Source organism: Charadrius vociferus, unplaced genomic scaffold (genome assembly GCF_000708025.1).
Source record: "Charadrius vociferus isolate BGI_N301 unplaced genomic scaffold, ASM70802v2 scaffold647, whole genome shotgun sequence".
NCBI lineage: Eukaryota > Metazoa > Chordata > Aves > Charadriiformes > Charadriidae > Charadrius > Charadrius vociferus.
The window spans coordinates 512,267-536,970 of NW_009649585.1; the positions used below are offsets into that span (position 1 = coordinate 512,267).

Genomic DNA, 24,704 nt, shown 5'->3' on the forward strand with positions numbered 1-24,704 from the left:
GGAGTATAGAAGCCAGAGTCCCCTTCTCAGTAGTCATATTTGGACTAGAGATAAGTGTGTCATTACCAGTTTGGTTTCAAGTTTTGGCTGCCCTCCAGGCAGTGGCTAATTTATGCTTCTCGTTGGCAAGGTGGTCCTTCCAAATTCCTTGCAAGATGCTTGGAGCATCCTTGAGGAGGTGACTTGCTTCCCGACAAGGAGGTGGTTATGTGAAGGGCGCTGGAGCTGCTCGGTCTGACGCTTGTATAAATGAGCTGCCAGCGCTGTAATTTTAGATTTCCATAAGGTTTCTTAACCGGTTTCCTATGTTCCTCCCCTTAGCTAGCTGAAAATCAGCAGCCTGCTGTATTTCTGTGGTTAGCTTGTGCTCTCAGTCTGGTAATGGGAACAGTCTGTCTTCCTGAGCGATGAGAACTGCAGTGACACTGATTGCCCTCGTCTGGAAAGAAAACACGGGGCTTTTAGCTTCTGCGCAGTTCGGAGCAGCGTCGCGTTTGCATTACTCCTCCGGTAGCCTGTGTATTATGAAACGAGGATCTTGCCGGAGTGGGGAAGAATCTCTATACTTGGTCACTGTCTTGCAAGAGGACAGAGGATGAACTTAAAAGGCAAATAGTCTCCCGTTGACTTGGCTCAGAAATATGAGCAAAGGTCAGGCTGGGTTCTGGACTAGGTGATGCTGTCTGGAGCAAGAGGGAAGCTGCTGCCTGCTCGGGGATGCTCTTGCATCTCAGACTGAGTTGAGGGACCAAAAACGTGATCTCTCCTCATTCTTTGCAGAAGGCTTTTCACCAAAATGTTTCCCAGCTGTTCTTCAGTACTTTGATTTCCCTGTCTCCCGCTGCAGAGCTAGCGAGTAAGATGGGGATGGGGCAGCTAAGTTGCACACTCCTCCATGCCAAAAGGCTGAGGGACGTGGGGCTGTTCAGTCTGGAGGAGAGAAGACTGAGGGGGATCTTCTCAACGCTGATCAGTCCTTCAAGGGAGGTGCCGGGGGATGGGGACAGTCTGTTTCCAGTGGTGCCCAGTGACAGGACAAGAGGGACCGGGCACAAAGGTGACCATGGGCAGTTCCATCTCCACCTGAGGAGGGCCTTCTCTGCTGTGAGGGCAGCAGAGCAGTGGCACAGGCTGCCCAGAGAGGTGGGGGAGTCTCCCCCTCTGGAGCCATCCCAAACCCGCCTGGACGCCGTCCTGTGCCACTGCTTGGAGGTGCCCCTGCTCTGGCGGGGGTGGGATGGGGGAGCTCCAGAGGGCCCTTCCAGCCCTCACCAGTCTGGGATTCGGTGATTCTCAGGGCAGTTGTTCCTTTAGCACTTCAACAGCTTGATGCTGGGAAACTCTTCCTCCACCATAACTCCCCTCCAAAAAACAACAAACCCAACACACACACACCCGCCCCTGGCAGGGGTGGAAGGTGGGCTTTCAAAAGGCTACGCAGGGTTCTTAAATTGTTTTGAACAGGATGAAGTTGATATTGGATCCCACTGCCACTGGGTGTGAGGAGAGGTTATCTCTTACAGGGTTCCCCCTCGCAATCAAAAGCTGCCTCTATCCAAACTGTTAGACTGTCCTCTTTGTAAAAGCTGCTCCTTAAAGTTATGATGGACCTACAATAAAACGCTCTCCCAGGCAAAATAAATTTCATTTAGGTGAAGAGAATTAAATTGATAGCCAGTGAAAAATATTCTCTACCTTAAAAAATATTGGGAAAATGGGAAAACTGAAACTATGCAGCAGTGGAAGAGATGGGCATCCTGCGTCTGGCAGAGAGCGGGCGAGCGTCTCCTCTTGCTCGTGCCACTGCACGGGGGTCCCAGCCAGGCCCTCGCCCCTGCGGGAATGGCGGATCTGCGAAACTCAGCATGAAGATTTGCTGGTCTGAGTCTGCTGGAGAGTTTGAATCTTGGGTTTGAGTCTACTAATGTAAACTCGCTTCCTCTGTAGAGTCTCCAGTTCTTCAGTGTTTTTGCAAGCCCGGAGGATGTTAAGTATAGACCAAATCCTTCAGCTTACTCCGTAATCATGGAATCATAGAATGGTTTAGGTTGGAAAGGACCTTGAAGATCATCGAGTTCCAACCCCCCTGCCATGGGCAGGGACACCTCCCCCCAGCCCAGGTTGCCCAAGGCCACCTCCAGCCTGGCCTTGAACACCTCTAGGGATGGGGCCTCCACAACCTCTCTGGGCAACCTGTGCCAGTGCCTCACCACCCTCACAGGGAAAAACTTCTTCCCAATGTTTAATCTAAACCTGCCCTCTTCCAGTTTAGAGCCATTCCCCCTCGTCCTGTCCCTCCATGCCCCAGTAAAAAGTCCCTCCCCAGCTCTCCTGGAGCCCCTTGAGTCACTGGGAGGCGGCAATAAGATCTCCCCGGAGCCTTCTCTTCTCCAGGCTGAACAGCCCCAACTCTCTCAGCCTCTCCTCATGGGAGAGGTGCTCCAGCCCTCACATCATCCTCGTGGCTCTCCTCTGGACACGCTCCAGCAGGTCCATGTCCTTCTTCTGTTGGGGACTCCAGAGCTGGAGGCAGTACTCCAGGTGGGGTCTCCCCAGAGTGGAGTAGAGGGGCAGAACCCCCTCCCTCGCCCTGCTGGCCACACTTCTGATGCAGCCCAGGATCCGGTTGGCCTTCTGGGCTGCGATCGCACGTTGCCGGCTCATGCTGAGCTTCTGGTCAATCATTTCCCCCAGGGCCTTCTCCTCAGGGCTGCTCTCCAGCCATTCCCCGCCCAGCCTGGAGCTGTGCTTGGGATCACCCCGACCCAGCTGTAGGACCTGCACTTGGCCTTCTTGCACGCTCATTACAACTTGTTGTTATGGCTCGAGACGCTTTCATTTGCTTTTAAGAAATGAAGCATTTTCATCAGCTCAGTCTGGTTCAGGTCATGACCTTGTAGTTGAAGAACATATATAGGCTATTGTCCACCTTTTAGCCATGCTTGGCTAATATACAGCATCATCTTGGTAGAATACGTGATAATCCATTTGATAATTTCTTGTGGAGTAAGCGTGTCCAGAGTTTTGCCTTCATCCTCAATGTCTGGAGTCACAATGCAAAGGAAACAACTTTTGGCTCTGCAGTCTGCTTGCTGTCTCCTTTTAGTCACTTATCTGTGCAGTGGCAAATTGAAATTGTCTCTGTATTGAAGATGATATATTTTTTCTGGTGACTTAAATATTACCCAGAACTCAAATTTTGATGAAGGAAATCACAAGTCTGAGCAACCTTCATGGTGTTGCTCTTAAAATGGCTTCGGGCCACTTGACGTGCAGCTCATCTTTAGTGTTTCCTCAGTGTCCTCTGATCATCTGAGCTGTTGGCTGAAAAATACCAGGTCAGGCAGGAGCCAGGAGGGGAAGGTTTTGAGGTGGTGATGGGACCTACTGCGGCATTGTGTTTTCCACTCACGCTGCCTCGCCGCAGCAGGGAGCTGGGAAACGCCGTGCTGAAGTGAGAAAGCCAGTTTGAAGCTTATTTTCCTGCCGCTCCTGGTGGGAGTGGGGTAGCGGAGGTGGGAACAGCTGGGATGGGAGAACCTGCCAGAAGTGCTTCAGAATGGCCCAAGAGCAAAGCGTCCTCGGGAGGACACGTGTTGCTGTAGTGTTTTCTGACCTTGGCTAACCACGTGGCTTCTCGAGTACAAATTGAGCACACCAGCAAATTTCTTCTAGCGGCAAAGACTGTAATCTGTAGCATCTCCGTGTCGCACGAGCAGGCTTTTCTGCACCGCCGGCTGTGCGGACCAGCCGGTGCTCCGTCCGGGAGCTGTTTGGAGATGGGAGCAGCAAGTGCTCTGCCCTCAAGGGCGCTGCAGGGAACAATCCGCCCAGCACCTCCTCTCAGTTTATACCGCCCGTGTAGCCTTCCCCAAAGGCTCCTGTTTGCATCCGAGCACAAGTTGAGTGACTTTGGCGGCAGCAGCTGAGGCCTGGGCAGCACGGCCCCTCGCCTGCGCCCCGTCGGGAGGGGATGCTGGAGGGAGTTGTCCTTGGCTTGTTTACAGTCTTCATTTGTTCAAGTAAAGCTTTTCATAACTTCCTAATAGAATATGTGTGAGCAGATTTGCCCAGTGAGAGCTGTGGCATCCCGCAGTGAGGAGGTCAGGTAACACAGCGTTTGCCAAAAACCACCTTTCTGTGTAGACTGGTCTAGAATACATGAAACTACTCATTGCTCTGGCAGTCCGTAGCTAACCGCACCAGGAGACTTCTGCTTGACCTCTTCGTAGGACTGTATGTTTAAAAGCTGCTGGATTTAAACCTGGTTTTCATAATCTGGTGGTTGGCATTTTCTGGTGAGCGATCAGTTCTACCAATCGCTCCTCGAAAGTGGAGGCAGACTCTTTGTGGAGGTGCACAGCGCCAGGCTGGAAGGCAACGAATGCAAGTTGCGAGATGGGAAATTCGGATTAGAATAGGAGCGGGAAATTTTTTTTCACCGTAAGGGTGATAAAACACTGGAGCAGGACCAGGGAGGGTGGTGTGACCTCCGCTTCTGGAGGTATTTAGGGTTGGACTGATCAAAGCCATGAGACAGCTGATGTAGCAGCTCCTGCTTTGAGGTGGAGGTTGGACTGGTGACCTCCAGAGGTTCCTGCCCATCTAAATTACTTTCTCGTGGTTCCCAGTCTCCTGTGCCGCAGCAAAGTGGCCTTTTGGCTGCAGTGCCTCTTGTAAGATTGTGAGTCACTGCAATACCTCGAAGCCTTAATAGATGTATTTGTGGGCCGGGAGTGCAGTTAACAGGGCTGCTCCCAGTCTGTGCCGCTGAGGTACAGCACGTCAAACAGGTCGTGCTCTGGTGGCACACAACCGCTTTGGTTTTCCCCACTCTCGGGGTGTGAAGTTGCAAATCATGAGCTGCCTTGGAAGGTGCTGTAGCTAGCTGAAGCCATCAGCTGACAAACATTTAAATTACTTTAGGCATCCTTTAATCCACAGCCTCTTGAAATGTACCCTTCAAATGAGCTGCAGGAGCTGGAACACCTTGAGTTCAGGTCTGATGGATTTGATAATACTGAGCGTGTTGGGGGCGGATAGGGCAGGGGCATCCGCACTTCTTATTGAAGAACCACCAGGGTTGGGTTACCTCAAATCTCTCTGCTCTTTCTAGTTAGATTATCTTCACCTGCTGGAAGATGGCTCTTAAAATGTCCATAACGACGTTACTAACCTCCGGGGGTTGTCCCGTGCAGGATTTCTTACTCACAGCTGGGGTTCTGGGGCTCTTTCCCGATGTTTTGCTGATGGGAAAGGGCCATTTGTTGGAAGGTGGTGCCATAGGGCCAGCCTCACGGGAGAGGCTGCACGTTGTAATTGCTCTACTAATTACCGTAAGCCTTCAGGAGAAGGGGCCGGTGGCAGAAAAGGCCAGTAAATGCTGGTGCAGTAAGGTCTTGCAGGTTTTTTCCCCTTTAGTCAGCTGAAAGTCAGATTTGGCTTTTTCTGGAGAAAATACAACTGTTATCAACGTATATTTTTAATGGAAGACCACCAGAACGTGGTATTCTGAGACCTTCATGAGATCTTTGTGTCTAAGTGGAATTGTGTGTAAAGTCTGTGGTGTAAAGCACAGGTTAAAGCTATTTTTGGTCAAACGGCTGTCAAGTATTAGTCACAGCGACAGTTACAGATTAATGTTTAACGAGGTTAGCGGCATGTTCGGTGAGTGTCTCTTCTGGGCGCTCATGACTGCCCTGTTGTTCAGGATCTGCTCCGAACCCGGCAGGGGCTCCCCACCAGGGCTTCTCCTGAAGGGAGGAAAAGCTGAGACGCAGCTTCTGCCCCTTGAGCACCACCAGCTCCAGGCCACCTTCTCTTCTGGTTCCATATCAGGAAGCTTTGCCTGCAGATGGTGCCCCTACTTCATGGGGAGCCGGGCTGGTTCCCCCGTAGACCCCAGAATGAAAAGCTCATCTTCTGGAGGGACACGGCGGGTCTTCTCTGCTTCCTTAGCATTCACTCAACTGAAAGTTGAAGTAGCCACAGGTTTCTGTACCACTCGGTGTCTGTACAAAAACACGGAGATGAGTTCAGTGGATGCCATAAATGAATGACACATGTAGGGGAAGATGTTGGTTTGAAAAAATAAGTTGCCATTAGCAGGGAGTGCTAAATGCGTTTATTATATGTAGGAGAAACTCTGACCAGGTGCCTCTTCCCATATCCCTTGTGTAAAGGTGTCAAATCCGTAACTAACAAAATACCCTCTAACCCTGAGACTGCCATAGCAGCAGGTTTTGCTGTCTCCTCAAAACAAAGTTACGTGTTGGCTTGCTGTTGCGGGGAGAAGCCTGGGGTGCAGTGCTCTGCTGATGAGCGCTGCGGGAATCTAACAGGTTGACTCTCTTTTACAAAATGCTAGAGCCGAGGTCTCAATACTTACGTTTAGGATTTATCTTCAGTTTGAACTGGCTCATGGTTCTGTAGCAGAAATAAAGGGGGGGAACCCCAAAACTTTGCAGTTTTAGCTCTGTGCCCCCAAAGCCTTAGAGGAAGGTACTTCTGTCTGGATTCCTCCTTTAAAATCAGAAAATGCTGATTTCTGCGTAGTCCCTCAAGGATGCGAACAGCACGTGAACAGGTACCTTACCTGTGGATGCTGCGGAGCTAATCAAGTGCTGTGAACCTGAAGGTATTGCTTACACCTGCAAACCACCTCGAGGACAGTCAGACAACTTCTGGAAGGGTTTTGGTCTTACGCAGGGCTCAGCACACGGTGTCGGAGTGTACTGGTGTCAGGTTCAGTTGTCCTGATAGCCTGTTAATTAGAGCTGGAAGTAAAGCCCAGCTTCAGCGTGTGCCCCAGAGCTTTGTAGCGTCCTCCTGGCTGATCTTCACCCCCTTCCCTGTACCTCCTGGGCCCCGGCACACATTGCTCCCCACGGCTCCACCGGGGCTCACTGCCATCGCCGTGTTTCCGTCTTGCCCAAGTTCCCATGAACTTCAAGCGCTGGTGTGTTAAAATCCGCTCTATAGCGTGAAACACGGCCCCTGCCCCCAGTGCCACTACTGTGGAGTACATAAATGAGGCCGGTGGAGTACTGGTTGGCGTTATGAATGCCTTCCCCGTGGAGGGGTGAGGGGAGCAGCCCGTGCTCCTTCCCGCGCCGGGACTGCTGGCCTCCTTAAGCTGCTCGGTCTGTCTCGTCCCTCTGGGTCGGGGCTGATGTCTTACCCACAGCGGAGAGTAGTGCTGAGGGGGTGTGAAAGAGTAAGAGAAGTATATCCCTATACTGCTCTCTGTCCCCGTGTGGGATTTCGTAAGGGTCCGCCTGACTTGTGTCAAGAGCTCGTTAAGTGGTGAAGGTTGAAATGAGAGCATCTGGGAGTCGGTGGGGGTTGGCAGCTGTACGCCAGCCTCTGCGGAAACAGGCTGGAAACGTCGGAGTGGTCTGTGTCTTTTCTTTGATATAACCTGGTCTTAGTGTTGCCGCAGGTCTGCCCCAAACTTTCTGAATTTGGTTCTGGTGGATGGGGGGGAGGGTTCATATTAATGATCAGACAATTGTTTTGCTCAAGTTTTTAAAGGGGTGTTTCTCTCCTTTTTTTGGGTTGCACTCCAACTCCAGAAGGTAAGAACCACTGCTGATTGTTCTAAAGCTACTCCTCTCTATTAACGCGAGCTGCAAAAGCCCTAATTAAGAGCAACCGCTTGTTTCACGCAGGCTTAGCCGCCGAGTAACGGTAGTCTCTCTAGCGTTGGTGCCGCTGTTCCCCTACCCTGCCTCTCCTGCATGCCGTTTGCATCAGCGCTCCGCTGCGATGCAAACCTGAGCTCTCGTCTGTTTGTGAAGTCTGTGGAGAACACGAGGCGGACGGGGCGGCCCCGCGGGTGCCTGACACCCGAACCCCGCGCGCTGCCGCCCCGATTCGGGGATGCTTGATTTGCATGGTGTGTTTTTGTGCATCTTTTGTCTCGGGGACACTTGGCAGTGCATGTTGGGTGAAGCAAAATTTAACACGTCAAATAAGCTGCTTTGCTAAATCAAAAATTCGCTTAACAAGCTTGAAGTTGGCCTGGTGGTGTCTGCTTACGGTATCGCTCTGCTCTGACGCTTCTGTAGATCTGAAACTTGTTTGGTTTTGGTTTTGTTTTTTTTTTTTTTTAAACCATCATATTTTAATATACTAATACAACAAACAAAAAGCTATTTGTGTGAATGTCTGATTCAAATGGGAAGTTGGGAAGAAGGGGATGCTCAAAAAAAAAAAACCCAAACCAAAATGGGAAAACCCCTCACCTGTAAAGCCGTCCTTTGGGCAGTTTTACCCAGTTACATCGGCGCGCAGTGGCGATGTGGGATGAAGACACTCGCTGTTGGGTGCACTTTATGTTAAGGTTCTGTTTAGAGCAGAAGGCAATAACTAACCCTCCTCTGGTGCCGAGGTTGCCGCGTGCTCCAGCACCTGGGGGGAGCGGACCCGGTGAGGGCCGAGCGGCATTTCTGTGCCCAGATTGTTTTTGGAAACGAGGGACGGCTTCTGGACACAGAAATCCTGTAAAAGCTGCTAACCGAATAAAAAAATGGAGCTTTAATATAAAGTAACCTTTTGATGGGTAAATGCACCTTGCGCGACGCTCGGAGGGCAAGGTTTTTCCATTCAAATACTGCGTGATTGAAAAATTTCACCCCACCTGTGAGGGGACAGCAGCGCTTCGGGCAGGCTCTGTTTGCAAATCGGAAGGGGTCAGCTCGGTGCCTGCGGTGCTGGGAAGGGATGCCCCCGCCGGGCTGGAAGTGTGGGAAGAAGCTCTCCACCTCCTTCCTCCCCTTCAACCGGCGGCCGCTCGGCGCAGAGAGCGCTCCCCTCAGCCTTCTGTGCCTCTACCGCTCTCAAACCCCTTTTTTCCTGCTCAGTCTGAAGAAGCTTTGAATTTAATGCGGAGTTTTAAATGCCACGGTTTAAGGATGGCTTAAACTTGGCAGTTCTCAGAAGGAAAATTTGGTATGTACGTGTCTGTCTGAAACATCAGGTAGCTTAGGGACATTCTTGGAGGGGCCGGAGCGCGGAGTATGTATTCCTTGTGACGCCACTGCCTGGCCTCAGGACCTCTTCGCTGTAAAAAATGACAATTACGCTGCCTTAGCCCTTTCAGCAATCCAATAAAATAGGTAAAGAATGGGAGTGTTCTGCAGGTGGAGGGACTGTCACTTGATTGCTTCAAGATCAATTTTCTGCTATATTACTGAAATGGAAGTGCAGATATGAAAAATGTTAATTTTCAAAATAGAATAGGTACTTAGAAGCTACCAAACCCCCTTGTTTAGTCAACAGTGTAAAAAAAAAAATAAATAGTTGCAGCCAAAGGTTTGTAAGTATTAACAGGTTTATAAGTTCCAGTAAATCTGTTAACTTGGTTGTTTTTAACTGGGAAGTCAGTGTAGGATGGGAATAATTACTAAAACCCCATTTTCAGTGGCGAGCAGCGCTGCTGAGCGCAGCAGTAGCAGCAGAACGGTTGGAACAGAGTTCGTAACCCAAATCGCCGTTCCACGGGCACTTACTGCTTCCCCCGCCGCAGTATGCTGGAAATGCTTCCGGCAGAGGCTCCAAACGTACCACACTTTTGTCTGACAAAATAAGCGTATTCAAGACGCCGCTGCGCAGGGTGGTGGGGCTGACGCGTGAGGGTGGTGGGGCTGACGCGCGGGTCCCTGCGCTGCCCGGGACGGAGGTTAAGAACGTGGGTTTTGCTCCGTCTGGTCGGCAGGTGCTCACCTGGAGGTATTGACGGTACGTGCTTGTGTCGGACCTCTCCTCAACAGCATCCGAAAGTGGAAATATTCTTGATGCTGTGCTTTAAAACCGCTGTCAGCACTTCCAAAGCATTGCTTTCGCTAGAAGTAGCTGTGAGTGGGCGGCTGCGTGACTCCCTCGTTTTTCTCGAGGCGAAATACGCTGCGAGTGAGGGTAAGGGGCAAGGTATGGGAAAGTAAAACGACTTAAAACTTCAAAGGGTGAACAAATTGGTGTTTCCTGCTTTTCTGGGAGATCCCAGGGCTAGGCACGAGAGCTCGGGCTGTGACCCTTGCGCTGGCACCGGGAGTCCTATTGATGCGGAGTTTGCTGCCCGGATTTTGGCAGATGTACAGAAAGGCCGTGCTATTTTTAGCTTTTTGAGAAGTAAAACCTAGGAGGTTTCAGTATGCACTTGTAACGCTATGGAAACCAAATTAATCCTGCTTAATGTTGTTATAGTTACCTTTGCAGCTTCTAAACTGTTGCAAATGGATCTTTTTTTTTCTTTTTTACTTTTTTTTTTTTACTTTAACGCAGGCTGGTTTCAATGAGCACAGCCTGTTCGCATCAGCTGAATTTATCAGCGTGATGAACTCTGTTCTGGTTTGCGCCACCCCAAGAAGCGTTCCTCCGCTGGGGTGTGAACCACCGTAAACAAAGGCACGTTTATCTTGGTTTTCCCCAAGGGTTGTTTGTCAGGGGGTGGCACTGAGCACTGGATAGTTGATAAAGGTGAGCGTCCCCTTTATTAGCACAATAGCTGAAATAGGTTTGCTTTTTTGCTGTAGCAAAATGCCGCTCCCTAGTGTAAAGTTTAAAGTTAAGTTCCCTGGTGTGAAAAGCTTAGGTGGCACATTGCTGTGGGCGCATGAGTGAAAATACAACTAAAAATCCTGTCCGCTCACAGGAGCACAAACGCAGCTCGTGTACGTGCGCACCTGAAATGTACAATTCTGACAGATACTTGCATGGAAAAAGCAGCAGTGTGGAATCCCTTCGCCTCAGTTTGTCCCCCCCTAGTTGGATTCGTGCCACGCGTGATGAGCATTAGAAGCATTAGACGGGACACCGGGAACTCTCTGGAGGTGGAGGATGTCCGAGTCAATAATTTTCTCGCCCAGGAATTTAACAGGAAGATGCTTTTGTTGTCGGGAAAGTGGCCCGATGAAGCAGAGGTACATTATTACCCACATAAACTACCAGCTCCGACCCCCCCAGCTCTTCACCAGCCCCGTAGTTCCCACCCTGCCTCTCAATTACGCGTAAGCCTGATGGGAAACTATATGTTTTTCACACTATTTTTAAGCACGTGTGATGTAAAAATACTTATTGAAAAACTTGGCTGGAATGAGCACTGGAACTCTGCTTAATCAGCTGTAAAAATGCGGGCTGTGACACGATGTTTTAATACAACATGATGTCTGACTCGTCATGCAGTAGGCGGTTCTTGGGGGACACCCCAGCGGCTCACTCGGTGCAATCCGGAGTGTGCCATGGCTCCGTGGAGCAGCTTAACTCGAGTGCCTTTGCTGATGCAGAAAACGTGTGGCTGGGTGCCGTGAAACCGTGTGGGGTTGTACCCGCTGCTGCGTTCAACAGGGTGCACCGCGTCCCTCATGGGAACGTCACAAACTGCATTGGTGGCAGAAAATGCAGGTTTGATTCGGAAGCCTTCCCTTGTTTCCGAAAACAAACCCTCCCCCTGCGTGAAGGAAGCCCCGGTGGGGTGGTAGGGGGCTCTGCTGCCTGCATTCACGTTCCGCCTCTGTCCCCCCACTGCCAGCGCGGGGAATAGCTCTGCTGTTAGCCGTCAGCTGGAATGCTGGGTCCAGTTTTGGGCTCCCCAGTTCAAGAGGGACAGGGAACTGCTGGAGCGAGTCCAGCGAAGGGCAACCAAGATGACTGAGGGACTGGAGCATCTCCCGTATGAGGAGAGGCTGAGAGCGCTGGGACTCTTTAGCCTGGAGAGGAGAAGGCTGAGGGGAGACCTTATTATGGCATACAGGTATCTAAAGGGGGGGTTGCAGGAGGATGGAGCCAGACTCTTCTCGGTGGTTCCCAGGGACAGGACGAGGGGCGATGGGCACAAGTTGGAAGAGAGGAAGTTCCGTTCCAACAGACGGAAACCCTTCTTTAGGGTTGGGGTGACAGAGCAGTGGCACAGGCTGCCCAGGGAGGGGGTGGAGTCCCCTTCTCTGGAGGTTTTCAAGACCCGCCTGGATGCAGTCCTGAGGGATGTGCTCTGGGCAGTCCTGCTTTAGCAGGGGAGTGGGGCTGGGTGGTCTCGAGAGGTCCCTTCCAACGCTGAACATTCTGTGAATTGCCAGCCTCTGGCCAAATGTTTTGACGTTGCGTTTAACTGAGAGCGAGAGCCCTTTGCTGCCCACCGCCTCTCTGGGGCGGTCGTTAGTGCCGGGTGACAACAGGGGAATATGGCGATCTAACACAGTGGGAAGCGTAATAATTGGTCTTTGGCTTATTTTGGAAGATCCTTAATTACATCATCAAATGAAAATGCCCTACAGGAGAGGGGCAGGAGGGGCAAGCAGCCTCCGGGCGGCGGGCGTTAGCTGGGGGAAGGATGTGGAGCGGAGCTGGTAGAAGGGATAGTGTTTGTTCAGGTCCCTTTGGGAGAGTTTGACATTAACGCGTGTGGCTATACCTTTCTTCCTTCTCCTCCCACCGTAACTGTCCGCGTGGTGTCTGTCCGTGCTGCAGTGAGCTCGTTTGCTGTAGGTAACTGGTGGAACAGGAGCCTGCCGTGAGACTGTCCTTGAAAGCAGCCATGTAATTCCCACCTCTCTAAATTGGGAAGGTTTATGCTTCTGCACCTCAAACCCTTCGTCTTCAAGCCGACAACCACAACTTGAGCTTACCTGGAGCCCAGGGTGATCGACGACCATGGTCACAGAGCTGGGGAACATTTCTGTTCAGAAGCTTTAGAAATCAAGTGAGGGGCTTGAGCTCTGACAGATCTGCTGCAGCTTCCCGAAGGGGGACGTGAAGGAGCAGAAGCAGTTACAAACTGGTCACGTTGTGGTGCTGCTGAGCCCCACTTCATCTTTTCTGAAGGACGAATCCTGTTCTGAGACCCCAGAAGGGTGGTCCTGTAACTGTCACCTCAGTAGGAGCTGATGGTCAGTGGTGGGGGAGAGTGACAATGGCTCTGTGCACAGAGCAGTGTGGATCTGGGTGGGATGGAAGTGAGATCACAGAATCACAGAATGGTTTAGGTTGGAAAGGACCTTGAAGATCATCGAGTTCCATCCCCCTGCCCTGGGCAGGGACACCCCCCACCAGCCCAGGTTGCCCAAGGCCACCTCCAGCCTGGCCTTGAACACCTCCAGGGATGGGGCCTCCACAGCCTCTCTGGGCAACCTGTGCCAGTGCCTCACCACCCTCACAGGGAAAAACTTCTGCCTCATGTTTAATCTAAACCTGCCCTCTTCCAGTTTAGAGCCATTCCCCCTCGTCCTGTCACTCCATGCCCCAGTAAAAAGTCCCTCCCCAGCTCTCCTGGAGCCCCTTTAGGCACTGGAAGGCGGCAATAAGATCTCCCCGGAGCCTTCTCTTCTCCAGGCTGAACAGCCCCAACTCTCTCAGCCTCTCCTCTCATCATTTCAGTGGGTAATGATGAATCTGGAGCGGGCAGCAACTCATCTTCATTTCATCTGCTGATTGAGCTACTGGTTTTGAGGTGGAGTGACAGGAACCGTCAGATGCAGCTGATGTGTATGTTCCTGCCAGATGGAGATGGCCTTTATTATTAAAAAAACCCAAACCAACCGGCAATGAAATGAATGGCGTAGTAACGTCTGGTTCCTAAGGCTAGTTTTAGGCAGCTATTGTGTTGAAAATAGCAAAAGGGAGTTTGGGTGCAGAACACAGGGAGTGGGAGAAAGTGGGAAGTGACCGCTGGGGGACTCTGAGCCCAGGGCAGCAGAGGACAGCGAGGGGAGAGATCTTGTCCTTCGGAGGAGAACAAGTTTCCTCTCCGAGAAGAAACGTGACCACAGTCTCACGGCACATTGGTTTGTTAGCAAACCGTCAGAGCTGCAGGTCGGGGTGGTGGTAACCGTGGGGGACTCTGCTCGGAAGCACGGACTGCTCCCCGCACCCGGAGCGCTGCCTTAAATTGAGTGGTAGTCACCAAAATAAGTACAGGAAAGGTTCGAGTGCTGGTGAGTACTCGCTGACAGAGGCAGAAAGGATGTAATATGACGTGAAGACCATGCATCTTACATTATAAAGAAACAACCCCCCCTTTTTTTTAATAAAAGTTAAGTGGGGCTTATCAACTGATTTTTAGCTTCTAAAACGTTCTCCATAAGCTTTATGAACGCCTAGAATGGTGTTAGGTTTGTGCCAGCTTTCTTAGAAGAGCCTGTAGAGGAAGACACATAACTATAGATGGGTAAACGTGAGGAAAAAAGAAAGCAAAAATCGTGGCTAAGCTGTTAAAAAATGGAATCAGTTCAGTAGGAGCAGCGTCGGTGCCAGACCAGTACAGCGTTTGGAAAGACCGGTCCCGCCAAGGCTTCATTCCTTGGGGAGCTTCCAACGCGCAGCTCTGCCGAGACTTTTGTGAAGTGCTTGGCTTAACGGTGATATTCTGCTCTGATACAGTTTTTAAAAAGAACGTCCTCCGTGACCCAAAGGTCGGGTAGGTGGCAGAGCTCTCCTCCCTGCCCCGGAGCCTCCCGGGCGTGGGAATGTCTCAGTGCCTGCGGTGCTAGCAGCGAGCTGGGAAGAAGCATAAAATGATAATTTTCTAGATGTAGTGATAGGAGCGGAGACGACGAACGTTGACGGGAGAAGGACAGGTATATTGTTTATGCTGCCAGGTGCTGCTGGGCCTCTAAAGTGTACTTGTGCGCAGTTCTTGCGTAGTACTCGTGTGTGGGAAGCACAGCCAGGAGCGAAGGCGAGAAGAGTGGAAGGGTGTACCCTTTGGAAAGAATTTGGGGTTGCTGTAGGAAATCCCACTGAATTAGAGCTTCCAGGGAGACCTCGTGGCGCTCTGGAGAAGCGGATTAGCCTCGTGAAGTTAGCACGTGGCCTTGGTGAAGCCGGCCTGAGAAGGGTTGCTTCCGATGCGGCATATCCGCGTTTGCAGCGGGAGCTGTGAACCAAGAGCTGGTTTCGGTGGGGTCCGTCGAGGAGGAGATGAGGAGAGGTTGTCTGTGGCATCCAGGTGTGTTTAGGAGAAGTGTGTGCCAGCGGCAGGGATTCCGGCTGGATTGCCAACCGGGCTCGCTGAAGACAGCAGGAACTCTGGGCAGGGGTCGAAGCGAGGCGCTGACATTACCGATTTCCCTGTTGTGCCACGGTTGGCTGTCTCTCCGGAAGACGTTTGTTGGCCAGAGGAGTCGCTGGGTCGGTGTAGGAGTACCTGAGTGACACTGAGTTTTGCCACGTGAGAACCAAAGCGGACCCAGCGGGCGGTCCCCGGCGTGCCTGAGGCTCAGCTCCTTCCTCCGGCGCCGCTGCGTTTCGCTTGAGCGTGGGGCTGAGCCGTCTGCGAAGGCGGTCAGATGAGCTGTGGGCTGGGGCTTGGAAAATTCCTTCCTCATCACCGTTTTGGCTAGTATTTGTTAAATGCCACTGGCAAAGGCTCGGAAGGCACAAGATCCCGCAGAGCAGAGAGGCTGTAGAGGCTGTTTTCTCCCCCGCTGCATGCAGTAACGTGGGTTTGAAGGGGGTCATCTGCTCCGACTGTGGGCTGCAGCCCCACGGTGAGCTCTGCTGGTGGGGAACGACTGCGTACCCCCCCCCCGGCTTCTGCCCGAGCCCCGGGGCGTCCCAGGACCGGTGTCTCGCTGGACGTTTGTGTGATGGTCAGCAGAGATGGGATTGGGTCTAGCAACAGAAATACCAGCCCTCCCCTCGGAATGGGGTCTCTCCTGCAGCTCATGAGCGACGCTGTCTGGCCGGTGTTCCTTGTAGGGTCCCCAGCCCGTTAGCTCGTAGGCGCTGGGGTCCAGGTCCCAGACCTGTTTGGGACGTCGGCTTCTCCCTGTACCGGGCAGCAGTAACGAACTGAGCTGTTTCGCTGCCCTTAGGCAGAACTTGGAGCGCGTGTGCCCGGCGGAGGGCTGCGCTCCTCCTGCCTTTACCTCCCTTCCCTCCCAGGGGCCGCTTCACCGCTTTTGATGGGATTGGTTTGAATGTTCCCAGCAAAACTTACTACAGACAAACGGCTGTCTCTCCCGCTCAGGGATTTCAGTTCATCAGTCACCAGTGTAGGTTTTTAGTCAATGTGATGGTTCTGGGTGCAGCCTTTTTGGGGGGGTGTTGGGGGGCAAAAGCGACTCGCGCAATCTCACTGCCGCTGCCTGGGGGTTGTGCTCGACCCCGATAAGCGGTACGAGCAGGGACACCTATTTGCTGTGAGGTGCGATCAGCCTGAGCCTGCAGCGAGAGCAAAAGTCACCTGCCTTGCCGTGTCCACCTGATTTTGCTTCTGTCTACAGCGGGATGGGTTTGAAAAAACCAAACAAAGAAACCCCACCAGCACCGGTGAAACGGTGGGTCTTCTGTCTCGGTTCTCTGGCTGGGATCGAAGAGCTCCACTCTTTTCAGGGAAAATTGCGTAAATGGTTTCCATTCTTTATCCCACAACTCTCATTTCAGTATGCTGTGGGTTTTCCTTAAAAAAACCCAAAACTTTAAAGCGCTCTGCAGTCAGTTGTTAACTCACAACGAATCTGCTCTGAGTTTCGGATGAGCAACGTTGACTATGTGGAGCTTTGAAAACGTGTGACCGCTTTGATGCTCTGCAAAAAAGGTATTGGAGAGCCTGAACTTGGGGTTTTTTTGTTTGATTTTTTTTATCTGGGACTGGAGTGTGGGTACGTGGACTGGTTTCACTGTTGCTTATTACAGCAGCTTCAACTTGTATTCTCCTTGAGAATAGGAGTTGGATCTGGAATCTTTCTGCCTCTGCATGCGTGATGGTGGGGCGAGGGGCCGTGATTGTCTCCCAGCAGCAGATTAACGCTGACCAAATACGTTCGAACATTAACCTCGTGTTTTTGTTTTCAGTGGGACCTCTCCTCTTGCATGCCTGAATGCTATGTTACATACAAACTCCCGAGGGGAAGAGGGCATTTTCTATAAGGTCCCGGGGCGCATGGGAGTCTACACTCTGAAGGTAAGTGTCTCGGCTGGGCAGTCTCCTTTGAATGCTCGGGTGACTTTATTCCCTTTGAAAATCCACCGGATAAGGATAACCCTGAATCATAGAACCATAGAGTGGTTTAGGTTGGAACGGACCTTAAAGCTCATCTCGTCCCACCCCCTGCCCTGGGCAGGGCCACCTCCCCCCAGCCCAGGTTGCTCCAAGCCCCGTCCAACCTGGCCTTGAACACCTCCAGGGATGGGGCAGCCACAGCTTCTCGGGGCAACCTGCCCCAGGGGATCACCACCCTCAGGGTGAAAAATTTCTTCCTAATAGAGGGAAGAAGGAACTGTTCCTCAGAAGCGTGGATTGTAGTGTGAACTTTCCTCCCAGCTGCAAGCACTAGGTCTTTGTGCTGCTGCTGTGAGCACTTGGGTGCTGAAGGTACAACTGAAGGTGCTGGCTTTATTCTCAGCGGTGTAGTTTGCTGATATTAGTTACTATCCCAGAAATAAAAGAGTAATTAAAATTGTGATGAAGTTTTAGCCCTAAAAGGGTAACTTCATCGTCACTGATCTCAACTCATCTCTAGAAATGAAAAATTACCTTATCCTCAGTCTGTTAATAGTAGGCAGAGAACATTGTAGGGGAAAAGTGTGGATTCCCTGATTTATCTGATTAACATCTTTAAAAACAATCTTTATTTGAAACCTTTTCTCCCAGTTAAACTACTAGAAGGAAGCCAGCTCACACTGTTCTTGATTTTCTGTAACTTTTTCTCTGAAGACTGTGCCGTAAGGTAGGATTCCTCTCCCTACACATAGAGCTCTCCAGTGTAGGTGTCTCCGCTGGAACCGCTTTCCGTGCTCAGCAGAGAGAAATAATAGCTTCTAAGAGGAGATTCATCTCATCCTAAAATATTCAAAATATATGAGAAACTGCTTTACAAGTGCCGGTTAGTTTACCGAGGAAATCAACTAAGACTTGTCCAGAAAAAGATGTCCTCATTGTCAGAAACTGAGCTCAGCTGAAGCCTGGTCTGGCTGTCTCCTCCACCCCGTAAAAGCCGGTTGTTCCGTGGGTGTTTGTACGTAACGTGACAACAGAGGCCGCCCCGTCGGGTGCGGTGCATTGGTGCTGACGGCTGTTAGAGTGAAACGTTCTCAGAGCTTCCAAAAATGCCATTGCAAGACATCCGGCAGACTTCTTGCTTTGAGCGTCATCGTGCTGAGCTGAGGCTGAGCTGATTTCAGTGCACCAAAGGGAAACTACATAAAACTCCATCTTGATACCAAGTGTGTTTCGGGTAAGGACTAACAGAGACAGGAGGGAAAGTAGTTGTCTGTGTGCTGGTAAACTGGACTAATTCTTGCACCGTTTGTTTCGCTACAGGAAAGTATAAAGTTTTAGATTTTAGGAATAAAGAACGCCGGCCCTAAATCCAGACTGGGAAAGGAGTGTTTTTTCAGAACGTTATGACTCGGAAAAAAATTTTGACCTGGGAGTAGACAGGTAATCGAGTCAGTGAATTCTGTGTTGTGATGTGGCAAAGCCGTGCTGAAAAGTTTCGAAGAATAAAATAATTCACAATGTAAAAAAAAGGTCCCTTTTGAAAGATTGCGAGCACGTTGCAGCGGGGTGGCTCATAGGCAAACTCGGTGTCTGGAGGTTAAATCTGAGGCAAGTGAAGGCTCAGCGTGCATTCGAGCAACACGCCACGCTCCGAGTTACTGTGGTAGCTCAGTTTGTTTTGCTCATGACATCTGCAAGTGAAGACTGATTATATTTCCTAATGTCAACCTTCAGCAAAACTCCAACATTATTTAACTCGGTGTAGGAGTCAGTTGATTAAATGTAGTGATTTGTATTCATCAGGAGGTCAGACGAGCTGCCGAGTTATCCAAAGGCGTACTGTGTCCTGCGTATCTAAAGACACTGCGGTTTTGTTGTCATCTTTCCTTCCTTGGGGTTGTGTAGTCTGGAGGTGGGAACCTACGGAGCAGCGAGAAAGCCCGGCTGGCAGGACGAGGGAGAGTCCCGCGTCCCCTGTGCCACGTTCGTCCCAGCGCAGCGCCAGGAGGGGCCTGGGACTCGTGGAGAGGATGGGTTGAGTGAGAAATCCTGCGGTGGATCCATGATTAACGAAGCCCGATGGCTTACATAGCAATTAGAAAACTTTGAAGAGCGGGACTGACCATTCCCCGTGTTACAGCGCGGTGGGGTGAAGCAGAGCCAGGTGGTGTCCAGGGAATCGCACTTCCGAAAAGAGAAAGCAACGGGCTTGGTGGGTGAAGCAGAGGTGCGCTTCCATTTCTGCTGCCTCACTGAGCTGGGGTACGGACACTGAACTGGGGAGGAAGGACGCTGGTACACTGCCAGCATCCTCCTTTCATTTTTTTCCTTAGACTTGATGATCAGGATACGTAAAGCGGATCGGGGAATCATACCCAGGGGATATGTCAGTTCTGTGAAATAACGTTCGAAGGGTCGGGTGTTCTGGAGGGGTTCGCTTGGCGCTGGTGGCCGGGAGATGCTCCAGAGGAGGTCTCCTAATGGCAGCTAGCAATTGAACTACATTTCGCATTAATTTCTATTAACGTGGTTTTAGTGTTCCTCTTTTTTGTCCCTTTGTTTCCAAGTACCCAGTCATCTCCTTTCCCTGAACCTTGTCTAATTAAAGTCATGAGAAGCGACCTGCGGTGCAGCACGCACTGCGTGCCTCGGTGGGGGTGAGCGGGTACTCCGCCAAAGCAGAGCACACACGGCGTGGTTCGCAGCTCCCGACCAGCGCGCCTGCTTTCTCGACTAAGCTGCAAGGGTTTGTTTAAGGAGGGCTGAGGTCAGGTCCCGAGCTGATGGACAGGATTCCCTTCTGCGGGGCGCGGTGTATTTTTGGCAGCAGCAAGCAGGGTGGATGGGGGGGACGTACCACCTGGGAGACGCTCACGCCTGACAGTAAGGGTACAGGCAGCAAACTGAACCCCAGAAGGACTGTTTCAGCGCTCTAGAGATAATAGCCAAGCTTTGCATGGGGAGGGGGAGGCAAAGAATAACAGTTAATCTCTTTAAAAATTATTAGATGCTCCAGACTTGCTCTGCTGCTGAAGGGCTGTGTAACACCCCAAACCGGCCAGCGGTGCTCCGCTGCGGTGGCTCTGAATCGCGAGGTGAGCTGCATTTGGCCCAGTGAGGATGTGTTGGTTGCTGCTCGTCCAGCCTGGACGGTCTGCTTGGTCCCCTGGGGAAAATTGACTCCAAGTACTCCCGAATGCTACAGAATAAAGCAAATTGCCATGACCTTTAAGGGCGTGTGGCAAAAGTGCTGAATTTCTGGTAACTTCTCACATTTGAATTTCTTGTAGTTGGTATTTTTCATGGGCTGTGAAGGCTGCGCGTGCGGGGTGAGCTTCGGGGGTCTGATTTTTTTTGTTCCCCGGCTTGGATCCTCCCCCACCCCCTTCCCCTCAACTTTCTTTTCTAAGCTTTGCATCATCCCACAGCAGCCCCCCGCCAATATCCCAAATCCTCATTCTCCTCCATTTCCCCATCATATTACTTCCAAAGTTCACGTTGGCCCTCTCCGGAGCATCTGGAGGGGGTGGGTGGCCCACCAGTTAGTGACTGGAGCCTCTTGGTCTTCGGTGTTGTCTCTGGTACCCCCCGCTTATCCGGAATGTGTCTCTATATTTGTATTTATTGCTTCCTCCTGTACTTTGTGTTGCAAAGACCCATGACTGGGTGATGTTAGTGGAGCGGATGCTCTCGCTTTCCATGTACGCTCGTAGGATTTAGACTGAAAATTGATGTGCTGATGCTGAGAAACAGAGTCGTTTTGGCAGGAGGTCGAGAGAAAAAAGGTCAAAGAAGTAAAAAGTAAAATAGAAAAATCTAACCAAAGCTGATGAGCGAGGCAGCCGCACAGTGTCTACATTTGTCTTAGACTTTTTTCACTTCTGGATGCCCTCGTTTCTCTCCTGGATTCCTCTGCATTGCTGCCGTGCAGGGGGAATGCCGGGGGTGCCTTTGCCGAGGAGGGACGGGGGTGGCTGCAGGTGCTCCCTGTCCCTTCCTCCAGCCGCGCTTGCCCTCGGGGCAGCCCGCGAGCTCCCTGTCCCGTGGCACGGCAGCGCCCACGGGGTCCCTGTTGCGCTGGGGTTTGCCTTTGTCCCATCAACCACCCGCTGTGCCGAGTTGGAAGTCCAGTACCTCAGTTCATTGACCTTCACGTAGACCTCTCACCCCAACTGGGTTTTTGTGTGTGATGATTTCCAAGCATGTTTCTCTGCCACCTTCAGGTTTGTGGGTCCCAAATTCATTGTGACGTTGAATATGAAATAGCGTCTGTCCCTGTTTGGGTGAAGGTGTTGTAGCTCTGCCCTTGGGCATTCACCTTGGAATTTTTCCCCGCTGTGCAGTGGATTTGTTCAGCAGCGGGCTGGAAGATTCCAGTCTGGAGGAATACTTTTAACGTGATATTTGGAGAAGTCTGACTAGTTCAACTTTTACCACAGATACTAAAACCAGTGCACACCATCTTACCAGCTGCGTTTCCAGGACTGATAGCTGAGAGACCAAATTTTATTTGATTATTGAGTATGGTTCACTAGAAGGAATAAGTTCACTTATTGAAAGAAGAAGTAGTATAGCGTAGAGAAGATGGTTCTGCAGTTGTGAGTTCACTTCTGCTTTGAAAGCAGAACTTGCAGGAGGGTGAGCTGCAGGTGCGTGCAGAGTTCGTGTCAGTGGAGATCTTACACTGACGTCTTGCATGGAAATTTTGAGAAAACACAGGATCCACAGTGCAGACTGGACAGCACATCAGAAGACACTGGTGAAGACCTTTCACTGGTAGGAAGAGGCCCAGCTGGAGGGAGAGGTGTTGACGTTGTACGGTCTCTGTGAGCCAACGGGGCTGCTGTCTGCAGAAGCAAGGGGAGGTTGGAGTCGCAGGATGGTGGTGGTGGGAAGGGACCTCTGGAGATCATCTTGTCCAACTCACTGTTTAATGGGGGGTCAAGTAGAGCGCGTAGCTCAGGACCATGTTCAGTCATGGTTAGTTTTGAGTTCCTACGAGGATGGAGACCTCCAGCTTCTCTGGGAGCCTCTTCAGTGTTTCATCATTCTTGCAGCAGAGAGGTTTTTCCTTACGTGGAGGTGGAATTTATGTGTTTCAGTTCGTGCCTGTTGCCTCTCTCCCTTTCTCTGGGCACCACTGAGAAGAGTCTGGCTCCGTTGTCTTTACCCCCTCCCACCAGAAATGCCGTCAGGAAAAGCCAAGGAGTCCAGGTTTTCCAGCTGCTCGTGTGTTCCCCCATGCCTGGTAGGAGGGGAAGGCGCCCCACGCCGAGACTTCCTCTCCCCTCAGCAGAAGACTTTGAAAGAGACACCTTGAAAAACCTGGGATAGATAAATGTGTAATTACTGCATCTCAGGTGACTAAATTATCTTTGCAACGGTTAAGCTGTAAAGGAGGTTTAATGAGGGGAGTGGCAGCAGTAGGAATACACAAGCTTAATCTTTGTCGACTTTGGTGACGCTTGATAAAGGATTTTTTTCCTGCTTTTGGTGATATCTTCTCTTCCACTGCAGTTTACAAATAACTTTTAATGTGCAGTTAAAGTAACTTTATTTGTGAAGCGCGAGATGAAAATACAATTGAATACCTGAACCTGTTAGTTCACCTTGCTGATGGGAGAAGTCTGGAATTAATTAAATTGATAACACTTGTGTTGTCTTAGGTACTTTTTGGCATTACCCGTGGAAATTAGTCATCGCTCTAATTCCAGAGAAAGGATAGGAAATCAATTGTCTCCGGTTAAAGGGAGAGGTGGTTAAATTTACTTTTCCCAGGGGGTATTAACAGGAGGATTTTGTGCCGTCTGATGCGGTGTCAGGTGGGGATGAGCTGCTGCCTCCGGCGGCGGTCCTGCCCGCCTTGGCTCGGCGCCTCTGCGGGGCGTCCCGAGCGGTTTTGGGCGGTTGGGCAGTGGTGACACTAACGACCACAGCTGAAGACCTCAGCAGCAGAAAACAGTTTGTTCTCACTAATTAGCACTAACCTGCAATGTAGGTTGAGATCTGAATTCGGCGGGATAATCACTAGAGGGCAGTCTGGGTTTAGGTGTGGACCGGGTGAAAACCACTGCGGTTTTCTCCTCTGGCACTTGCGGGGCTGAAACCCCCGGGGTGCGTGAAGCCCACCGCCCAGCCTGCGCTCCTGCCGCTGGTTTTGCGAGGACCTGTGCCGGCAGGGCAGGGGCTGCGGAGGACCCGGCTGGAAAATAATGCTGCCTGTGACGGTGGGACACTGAGCTGTCACACTGTTCTTCTGTATGAAGCTCAAAACTTGAGTGGATGATTGTAGAGCCGGAGCGCGTTGGGGTTGGTGATTACGGGGGGTGAAGACAGCTACAGCGGGTGCGTAAGGAAGGGTGTACCCGTGAAGTGATGGCGAGGGCGGTGTAAAAGGCGGTAAATGCTTTATATGAACTCATGGAAGACAGCGTGACTGTTTAAGTTCTGACAAAAACCATCCACAATAGGTGCTTGGTAAATAAAACTGCTACTTATAAGTGTTTTATTAATTGGAAGAGTTTATTGAGGATTGGGTAACTGTCTCTGTGTCTTCCCTTTGCAGAAGGATGTTCCAGACGGGTTGAAGGAGCTCTCGGATGGCTCAGAGGAGAGCAGCGATGCCCAGTCCGACTCTCAGAGCTCCGAGAACTGCAGCAGCAGCAGCAGCAGCAGCGACGGGTGCAGTAACAAAGATGGGAAGAAAAGCAGATGGAAAAGGAAAGGTAATTTTCCTTTTCAGGAGCGATGATTTTAACATGATCTGTGTCTCTGAAGGACTTTGGGTTTTTTTTCCATCGCATCTGTTGCCTTATAAAGACAGGCTGTTACAGTGGCCTGAAATCTGCTGGTACTATTTGTGTGCATGGATTGAAGTCGTGATGCCACTGCTATTTTACTGCTGTGGGCTGCGAAGGGGAGAAGGTGTCTGTAATTCAGTGTAAAAAGGCCTTTACACAGGTCACTGACCACCGTACTGTGCTGCACACACAGGAGCAGTGCATCTAGTTCTTCCAGGTTTTTCTGCCGCCCCTCTGCCTTCCCAAAAACATTGCGCTGTGTCCTTTACCAACAAACGGAGTGACTGCTCAGTGCTGCGGCGGAGCGGCCAGTGGGGAGAAGGACATTAACCTCACGTTGTCAGAGGTTGTCCGCTGCAGGACAGCTCGGCATCCACCCGCCTCTCTCTTGGTTCACAGTAGGATCAAGAAATGGATGGTTAAAATGTACTTCTCCATGTCACACCGGGAAGGGAAAGTGATGTTTCTGGATGTGTTTAGGTCTTAGAGGTCAATCACCAAAGATGCCAAACCTGAATTTCATGCTTCCAAACATAAATCACCCACGAGTTGCTTTGCACTGACAAAATTCCCTAGTAAAATGAAAATTTCTCCTAATGTGCTAATGTATTGTAACTTCATGTTCTGCTCCACTGTTGCCTTCTCCAGACAAGACACCGCGTTTGCACCCTTTGGAAGGTGCGGGATGAGAGGTGTGTAATGACTTAACTGCTCCTTGATGTAGCTGGAATGATGAACTGAGCATTTCTGCTACTGTTCTTCAAGTAATGAGCTGAGTTCATCGAATCACAGAATAGTTTGGGTGGGAAGGGACCTTTATGGATCATCTAGTCCACCCCCTGACCTGGGCAGGGCCACCTCCCTCCAGCCCAGGTTGCTCCAAGCCCCGTCCAACCTGGCCTTGAACACCTCCAGGGATGGGGCAGCCACAGCTTCTCGGGGCAACCTGCCCCAGGGGATCACCA

The 24,704-nt window shown here is 51.1% G+C and overlaps 1 protein-coding gene across 1 annotated transcript in view; it reads left to right on the forward strand.

Annotated features, from left to right (window-relative positions):
* ASXL2 (additional sex combs like transcriptional regulator 2) overlaps positions 1 to 24,704 on the forward strand; it is a 147,401-nt gene that overhangs the window by 66,263 nt on the left and 56,434 nt on the right. The window contains 2 exon segments of the mRNA XM_009890372.1: positions 16,792 to 16,900; positions 23,505 to 23,664. Coding sequence (XP_009888674.1) covers positions 16,792 to 16,900; positions 23,505 to 23,664 — 269 coding nt within the window.